The sequence below is a fragment of the Mixophyes fleayi genome, chromosome 1, assembly GCF_038048845.1.
Source record: "Mixophyes fleayi isolate aMixFle1 chromosome 1, aMixFle1.hap1, whole genome shotgun sequence".
NCBI lineage: Eukaryota > Metazoa > Chordata > Amphibia > Anura > Limnodynastidae > Mixophyes > Mixophyes fleayi.
This window is the reverse complement of record NC_134402.1, coordinates 120,131,012-120,140,854: the sequence shown is the minus strand read 5'-3', so window position 1 is coordinate 120,140,854 and position 9,843 is coordinate 120,131,012. Positions and strand designations below refer to the sequence as shown.

Genomic DNA, 9,843 nt, shown 5'->3' with positions numbered 1-9,843 from the left:
AGTCAGAATTTGGGATATGTTGCTGGATCACATGTAGGATTCCACTGTTGAGATCTACAGGTAAAAGATCATTCTTCAAAAACTTGCTTGGTTTTGAGGCCAAACACTGAAAAATTTTGAGACACAAGTCATTGTTTCAAGAGCAGCCTGCATTAGTTATCTAAAGTGAATGCAAATTAACTTTTCAACTGCTTGTGTTTTTCTTCCCTTTCACCACTTGTAGAGTTCATTTATCAGCAAGGTATTGATCAGCTAGGGAGCACCACTGCTTCAGCAGATTGTTAGATGGCACCTGGACTCAATCTTAAGCCAATATAAAGGTTTTCTATCTGTACAGATGTTTGGAACATATACAATATGCAATATTTTCTCCATAAGCCAACCAAAACACATTTACTTGTGACTAAGTACATATCCTCAGTCCTGTGTAGTTTATCTAGTGTTAACATGTACTTTACAAGTGCCAATCTAGTCATTATAATTTACCAGGTCGCTATTACAAACTTACAATGACATGATAGAAAAAGTACTAATTTGGTTTAATGTACATGCTTTATTAAAATGGTACCCATATTTACAGTTTCCTCAGAAAACACCGCTCACATCTCTCACATCTCCATACACTCTCCCAGACATACTAACTACTCCACATAAACATGTAGACTGAACTTCTTTTCTGAGCAAAATAAAGCAGTGCCGGGGTATGAGGGGTGCTTTTGCCAATTACAATGCTACCTTTATGTATATTAAACATATATATAGCAGTAATACTGAAGATTCCTTTTTTTCCATTCTATTTACACAGAATGACATCAAGGTTTTCCAGTCAATACACAACATCAACTTCAGTATCAAAGCTGCTTGCAGTGACCTTGAACTAATACATAATGGGTTTTTTTTTCCCTTAAAGCAATTCAAGTCTTTAGAAGAAGTAAGGCACATAGAGAACAGCTGTGCTGCTGCAGAAGACTGTGATGCACTTTATCAATGTGGTAGAGGCCTCTGCAGCAGCAAAGTGGTTCAAATTGATTTCATGAGGAGTGCAGATTAAACATTATCCTACCATTTGCTGGAAAGGCTGCCTTTAATAGAAGTGGATTTATACTCCCTCCCTCCCACAAATATAACCAGGCCAACAGCTGCTGTTATTGAAGTGTCCAACAATTTGACAGTGGAAAAGAGAAATTAACCCCATCCACCCCTAAAAATAAAAAAAACAATAAATGTAACCTTGATTCACCTGAACGTCTTTCAGCAAAAAAATGAGATGGCAATACCTGGCTTTGCTAGTGAAAATGTACATACGAAACAATTTGTGGACTTGACATACAAATATTGGTTTAAGTAGTGCAGACTGATCAATGTTGCGAAAGGAAAAACAGAACATTTCTAAATAGCTTGGGGACAGCACACACTTCATAGTGTCAAGGCTCCTCTGTAATGGATCTAATTATCTGCCTGCTAGCACCATGGCATGGTAATGCCTGGCTACATTTACAGACCACAAAAGGAATTAAGGAGCAACTGACAGTTTTAAATACGTCTGAAATTACTGACAAAAAAAAAACAGGTATAGCTATACACACGTTTTTCACAAAACGGTATTTCTGGACCATGGTTCATTATACTGAACCAGAAACTCCTTGATGGGGAACGGCGAGTGCGAAAAGGTTGGCAGTAAGGATCAGAATGCCTAATATTAAAATCTTCCTTTGAGATATTATTACATTTTCTTATTTCTTTGTACAAAATCTGGACAATAGTGTTGAGCACATGTTCCACCAAAAAGGTCTGTGTTTCTTGTTGGGAAATAACAGGTTACAGTTTCTGAAAGGCCCCGACTTTGGTTGCTAACAAAGTTCACTCCTGTTTTGAATGATCTCGAACATCTTCCTCATCTGTATATTCAGATGGCTCTTCTCCTGGTTTCAGTAACCGCCCAACATATTCATACTTTTCTGTTAATAGAAATTAAAATTTAAAAATTGTACTGTTGCTAGATACTGCACAAAAGAGAAAAAAATAGTTTATGGGATGGGAATTATGTTTCCACATTACAGCAATGTTTGATCTACCAAAGACATGCAGATATACATTCTATTTTCTTTACAGAAAAGGCGAACAAACAAAAAAAAAACCAGAGAAAATTGCTAAAATACTAAACAAACATATTATATATATATATATATATATATATATATATATATATATATATATATATATATATAAATAAATGCTACTAGGAACGCTTATACAAGGCAACCTGTATTTTAGGTTTAGTGTTTCTTTAAATGAACAAATGTTTCTTCAGACTTTTTTTAATAAAACAGAACATAATTTATTGCAGACATTTTTGTGGGCTAAACCAAAATCCATGAAAATGGACCCTATCCATTCATTAACAAGCTCCTTGTCATAAAGCTTCTCAGCAATATCAATTTGAAATTCTATTCTTTCCATTAGCATTCAAGCTACCGCTAGAATCCTTCTTGAGGAAAGGGCAGTGAATTTGGCAGGTCTTATCTTCTATCAAGACAGGGGACAACTAAAAGCACATTCTATAAACAAATAATGAATCATTATTGCATGTGACCACACACATGTACAGTTCCTGTAATGGCTAAGCTGCAGCCACATAAATCATCACTACTAGAGAAATACTATTGAATGCATAGATTACAGCTTTATTATACCTTTAAACTGCATTTCCCACTCTCGAACACTTTCCATTTGCACAGCATTCAGATCTGACAGGTCATCATATTCATCTTTAAGTGCATCTCTATCGAGGCAAAATGTTGCAAGTCCCCTGGAAGCATCTCTGCCGGCAAATATTCCATATAGTCCATCTGAAAAAAAGATAAAAGTCACGTTGGAACACAGGCAACTAAACTTAAAAACTCAACAGCACCGAGGCCCTGCATTTGATTACGACCAGGGTGCTATCTGCGTGGAGTTGGTAGGCTCTCAACAGGTTTCCAAAAAGATTCTGGTACGATTATTGGCTTCTAAATAAATTGGGCCAAGTGTGTGCACACACCTGTAGCTACACTAGAAAAGGGACTGGTGCAAATGAACAATCTACCATTGTGAAGTACGGTGTTGTTAATATTATGGAAATAAAGGATAATAGAATAGCTGCATATTCTTATAATGAAGTAACTTGCATTGGATTAAAAGCAATAGCCTCAATGCTCAGAAGTTCAAATGATTAGGTGTTTTAAACTAGGATTGTTGTGATATGACATTTTTGGAATCTAGAAGTGCATCCTCATGCTTTCATTCTTGTTGTTACAAACTGCAAAAACACTATTTTAAGTGTATTCACATAAGTCATTCAAGATTTCCACTCAGAATAGTCAGAGATGTTCTTTAACAAAAAAAATAAAAATATAAAGGCCTTTTGTGTGCCCCCAATCATTTCATATTTTATAAATAGGATAAAAAAAAAACCACCAAAACATATATAGGAATTGTAAACACATCAGCTATAGCTAAAATGTACGAATCTACAAAATAAAAAAGGACCAACATCTTATAGAAGACACAATAATTAAAATTACTATAACGTAAAGACCAATTCTATGAAAACATTAGAACCTATATTCAACCATACTTTGCCTTCTCTAAAAACAGATTGTAGTCCCACAGAATAACTTGAAAGCTGGAGAGCATTTCACCAGAAAATGTTTTTTTCTGTGCACTGTCACCACACAGTAAATGTAACTAGATAAGAAGTCCACTCAATACAGGTTTTCCTCCCTAAGGAAGATCCCAAGTAGCATTAAGGTAGAAGTCCCACAGAAGACACTCCAATCTTACTTCAGAATCATCATTGAAACTTTTGCACTTTCTGAGCTCTCAAGGCTCTGGAGGACTAGAGATACAGAGAACATTTGCCCTTCAACAAGAGTTAAACACAGCTCAATCTTACTCTACCACAAAGGTGTATACCAAGCCTATACCTACAATCTTCCAGATCCTAAAAGATTCAGAAACTGTGGTGGTTTCTGCTTTTTCCACATGTATCTTGCTGTTGCTCTGGATTTTCTATCATCAAATGCTGTTTTCTGCTTTGCTTTGAGAGCCTTAAGATTCAAATAGGTACTAAAGAAGGGAAAAAACAAATACACAAGTGTGTACTGTCCCATATGCCAATGCGTTATTGGCATTTTGCATTATTTGGCAGTTTCTGTGCTAAATACACAAACAGGAGGGTAAACTGCTTGTATGTCTAGGCCTTTATTATGAAAAAAGATGGGCAAATAGAACTACGCAGTATAGATGACTACATTATACCTTTAACAGATGGCATGAAGGGCAAATAACAATTGAAAATGCAGTGCTACAAGGCAACATTGCCAATAACTGAACAAGTTAAACCAATCTTAAGAATGTGATTACAGCTGTCATTTTTAAACAAACTATTTGCAGTCTTTTAATAACTGGTTGAAGCTGATTTTCAGGCCAACGATCTTATCAGTACTTTCAGTTCCTTATGGGCAAAACACAAACAACGCTCATGAACTTGCTAGACAATATGATGCAACAAAATGTAGTGGTTAACATGGCTATTCAAATTGTCTTTAAAAAAAATAACTAGAAGCAAATTTATACTCCAATATCACTTTACTAAATGTGTCCACTGTCAATAGTAATCACAATGTATTTAAATAGTACTAATAACATACAAGATAAACTGAACAATCACCAGTTCTAGGAAGTGGAAAAACTTACTTCACCTGTGACTGGTAAACTACATTTGCTGTTATCTAGTTTTAACATTGACTGCTCCAGTAATTTCCCCTCAACAATTAACCTTAGTGATATATTAGATGCCCAACGTCTAGGACGGGAAGAATATGCCATTTTCTATAATGTCCCAATAGTTGACTATGCTTTTAAATAGCTCATAAGTCATCCAAAATAACTGTATGATCTCATTGAACATAGTTGAATCACAAGTAAAAATATTGTGTTTATCTGGGCACCTTAAGTGTCTGGAAAATTCCAATTTAATGTTATGTAACATACTTATTCCCATAAATCAGTGACAGCACTTATTCTGGACTAAATTAACTCACTGCATCTCTGAAACCCATTTAAAAAGAGGAAAGGGAGTGGGGGAATGTACTAATGAAAACTAAATGTGTATCTGTTTAAAAGTAACAAATTCTGCATTCACACTGACTTAAAGCACTACTAAAATTTCAGGCTACACTAGGACCTGCCATGTTGATATTTCTTGAAGTATTGTGTTGCATATGCAAACAGTAAAGACAATTGCATCATAATGGAAATTATTTGTTGTAATAGTTTATTTTCATAAGTCAGAAAAATAAAGATTATGCAGCATACACTGCTGCAGAGAGGAAAGTTTGAAATGCGAGACAGTGGTTCTCAAAGATATAGCAAGGAGCTGTAGCAGGTCTAAATTATTTTCTCAATAAATTAAGTTGTTCTGCCATTCAATGTAAGGCTGCACAGTTCAAACTTCTTTATAATCTATATGTCTTAGAGCACTGGCAGAGAACCTGTGACAAGAGCAGGCAAATATGAGATAAAAATGCATTCTGATGATCAGAGTTTAATACTGCTTACATAGCAGAGTGAGTATATGGACCAGTAAACAGGATAATCAACATTAAATTACAGTTACTGCATCTTCTTGGGATTTAGAGACAACCTATTAATATGTTGTTAATGAAAGCCCAGCATTATTATCTGCAACACTTCAAGTACATTAAAATCAGAAGCATATAACCTTCCATATATAGTGTGGACTGCTACATGATAATTAAACATTGTTAAATGTACCAATATCATGCAAAAGTGAATATACGTTTAAGAAAAAGAAATGAGATAATGTGAGAAAACATAGACATTTCATACAGACAGTAAATTATGTAATTGCTGTATGTAAGGAGCTCTGAAACTCAAAATGTAATGCATGTTTTAAAACACCTAGGGGTACATTTACTAAACTGCGGGTTTCAAAAAGTGGAGATGTTGCCTATAGCAACCAGATTCTAGCTTTCATTTATTTAGTGCATTCTACAAATTGACAGCTGGATTCTGATTGGTTACTATAGGTAACATCTCCACTTTTTCAAACCTGCAGTTTAGTAAATATACCCCCTAGTGTTTGCATTATTTCTTAAGCAGAATTCTTCAAAATAATGAATGGATAGGAAAACTAGCTGCATTTATGAAGTCCATTTCATACATAGGTCTGTTTGATACCACAAACTTCCTACATTATTTGACAGGAGCATCACATGAATACCCTGGTTTAAATGCTATGATGACATTTTGTCTTTTTAAAATGAAAAGAACACTTTACTACATGCAGGAGCTGGTTGAGCTGAAATCATATGTGCTACAGTTATATTCCATTGCTCTGGTTGACCATTGTTCTAATCAGTGCCAACTTCAACTAATGCTTATTCGTATCCTTAGTTGTAAGAGTGAAACCTAGTCTTAAAATTCCCAAATCTCACAGAATATAATAAAAATGTGTACAAAGAATAAGCTGCGTATAAAAAGTGTTTTAACTATCAGGTTCCTTTATTTTCCAAAAACTTTCAGTATAGCATAGAAGAATATAAAAACAAGCCACTAGGACCTTAATTCAAGATTTGAGGGGTAATATTCACAAACATAAGAAATGGAAATAGAAAAAGAAACTGAACCCAGCAAAGTAGTTCAAATTCAAACCCACCACAAATATCATAGGATGGCACAAAATAAGTACAGCTTTGTTACCCATGAAGAACATGGCTTTGTTATTTATTTATTTTTACCAGTTATAACTAAAAATTATAGTGTAAATCCTCTTCTACACAAACATTAGGGGCAAATTTGATGCAAAACCAATTAAGTTACTAGCATGTCTTTTGGACTATTGGGGGGGACAAGCAACATATCAACCACCCATGAAAATGATCCTATGGCCTTGGTGGCCTCTAACTATGCTGTATTTTTACTGGTGTGGCCAGTGTATATGGATTGTATGTGTGTGAGCTTTGCCTAAGAATAAAAAGTATTTGTTATCCAAAATATGCAAATTATTAGATCACATAGGAGCAGTAGGTAGTTTTCTGGGTACTTCTCCTTCCAACCATAGATTTGGGGTTACAGGTCAAACAGAGCCTAAAATATATGGTGCAAAAAGACTGACAGCCTTGGTATCATACGAGACCCCCCTCCCCCATCTCAGCCCTCCTGGAGCCTGCTCCACGTCTCCCATTCTCCAGAGAGGCCGCAGTGACATCGCCCACAGTGTCCCAGCCCCGCCGCCGCCTTCACCTGGGCCATAGAACTTGCTTCCCTCCGTCACGTCAAATACTTTCCCGTTGACAGCCAGCAGGATGTGGGGGTCCCTGGTCCCGTCATAGTCCCGCAGCTGCTGCAGGCTGAAGTCTCTGCGCTTCATGCGGGGTAAGGGGGCGGCAGCCCGCGTTCCTGTGCCTCTCCAGCGCCCGTACAACCGCCAAGCCCCGTACACCAGCAGCGCCACAAGCCCCGCGTTTAGCAGCAGCGTCCAGCAACAGCCCCAGCCCAACCCCGAGGCTTCTTCCTCTGGCCCAAGTGGGGCACTAGCCGGCTGCTGTTCCTCCACACCCTCCGACATCACCCGCGTCGGGTTCCCCCCGGGTCACCACTGTATAACACCCGCCGAGAGGAGAACACGCGGAGCGGGACACGCGAGTCTGGGATTCCACGAAACAAAGATGACAGCCGGGGGGCGGAGGGGACCACACACAGGCAGAGCAGAGCGGCGGGTCCCGGTGACCGGGTGAGGGGGCGGGTCAGGACGGGCAGCTGATACACGCTGCGTTCACCAGGTGACAGTTACGATTAGGCGACAAAAGGCGCTCTCTGATGACGTAATCCAGCACGCTGGCGTCAGTTGGAAGTCAAGGAAAGGCGAAAAGGGCTAGGCTTTTTTTTTTTTTTTTTTCTTTTTTTAAAAACTTTATTCGTCTAGCAATGGTATGTTTACAGTCCTCCATATTAAGCCTCTTCTTATTGGAACAAGGTTATCAGGTTATCAGGTTATTAGTTATTCCTAGCAGACATAAATGCAGCAAGGATATAGGAAATTATGTTACAAGAGGGAATAAAATATGTTGATAACTTTTTTGTTGTTGCTGACGGTTGAAAATTTAATGTGGCAAATTTCTGGGCACCCAAAAGTTTTATTTTTAAATAATTTTTTGTACGTTTGCCGACAGATCCTAATTTCCAGCCAAAGTGTCATGTTTTAAAGATTTGTCTTTGGCAAAATCCGTGTTTTTCAATATTAAACTGCATAATCCTGTGTGTTAGATGCCTTTCTTACCATGTATCCATACTCTTAGGTCTTTTGCGTTAATAGTTTTTAAAAAGAAATATTTAAAATTAAAAAAAATGTTCTATTATCAAGTTCAATAAACACATTGGACCTTATGTAGAGTGGGACACAAGTCTTTTCTATTTGCATAACAAAATATGCATTATCCTGTGATACGTGTAAATGAAAATGCTATACTTGCCTACTTTCCTAGACTGTCTGGGAGACTCCTGAATTCTGGGTATGAATCCCGGGAGAGCATGCAAGTCTCCCGCATCCTTTCCCGGTCGTGCCTTAATGACGCGATTCATAGGAGGGAGAGCTGTCATTGCTGAACCTGTCGCCATGCTTGTCTTTCTCTTTACTTTGGGGAACAACTATTCTCTTATATTTTCAAATAATTTTTAATGTATACCACTCCCTTTCCCTTTTGCACACCGCAAAATTTGGTGCCTCCCACCTAATAAAAAAACCTTGTGTCCTAGGATGCAGTCTAGTCAGAAAATTGGATAATCAGTCCCAGGATTCAGGAGTTGTCCTTGGACAGTAAGAGCCTCCGACGTTCCTTATTCCAGTGGTACAGTTCCTTTTGTCTTTCTTAGCTATGTACCAGGATTACAGGAAGTACGCAAGCCTATAATACAGACTGCTTACCGGAGCGATTTATTTATCAGAATCCCTAAGTTCCTAAGTAGCAGAGACAGAAATTGGGAGGGTTGATTAACACCTTTACTTGAAAGCAGATATGGGTCTGCATATTAAACTTGGATCTGCGGCGCCATGCTCCCCACTGCACCTGTTCTCCCCATTTGGATCTCCCATAGGGTGGAAAATAAAGTTGGCAAGTATGCATTAGATATGGGTTTGCATTTTAGATATGGAACCAAACATGGCTTTGTACATTAAACTTGGCTCCAGATATGGGTTTGCATGTTAGATCTAACACCAGATATGTTTCTACATCCTAGACATTACAAGATATTGCTCTGTTTTTTTACACCTGGCACCATTGTTGGGTCTTTGTTTTAGGCTTTGGATCCAGAGATGGCTCTGAATATTATACTGGACACCATGTATGGTATCTGGATATCTGACAGAGGAGCAGTTCTGACTCTGCTTTAAATCTTTGACAGCATATATGAATCAACCTTTTATATTTGGCAATATGAACGGCTTAACACATTATAGTCAATAAGTTTAGCCTTGTATATCTGGCACCAGATATTATCTGCTTGACCCCACAGTTAGTATTCAATGCTCAGATTGCCCCAACTCCTTTCATCAACATGTGATATTTTTTACCTGTAGAAACTAGAGATGCCCGGGCTCGGTTTTCTGAAAACAGCCCACCCGAACTTAGTGGATCCGAGTAGGCTCGCGAGCCGGCTCTGTACTGTCGCTAGTCCTCGGATCTGAAACAAGACAAAACATCATCATTGGGTTGTTGGATCTCGTGGGTTTTGGATGCCATAAGTACCTCCTTCCCCAGGAGATCCAGCGCCATCCCT

General features: G+C 38.0%; 1 protein-coding gene across 1 annotated transcript; it reads right to left on the bottom strand.

The window, feature by feature from the left end:
• Positions 1-533: 533 nt before the first annotated feature.
• Positions 534-7,886, bottom strand: PGRMC2 (progesterone receptor membrane component 2). The gene is made up of 3 exons (XM_075199923.1): positions 7,309-7,886; positions 2,694-2,849; positions 534-1,958 (listed from the first exon to the last, which is right to left on the bottom strand). Exons 1-3 carry the CDS (start codon positions 7,631-7,633, stop codon positions 1,861-1,863), a joined length of 579 nt encoding a protein of 192 aa, XP_075056024.1. The 5' UTR covers positions 7,634-7,886; the 3' UTR covers positions 534-1,860.
• Between the last annotated feature and the right edge of the window lie 1,957 nt (positions 7,887-9,843).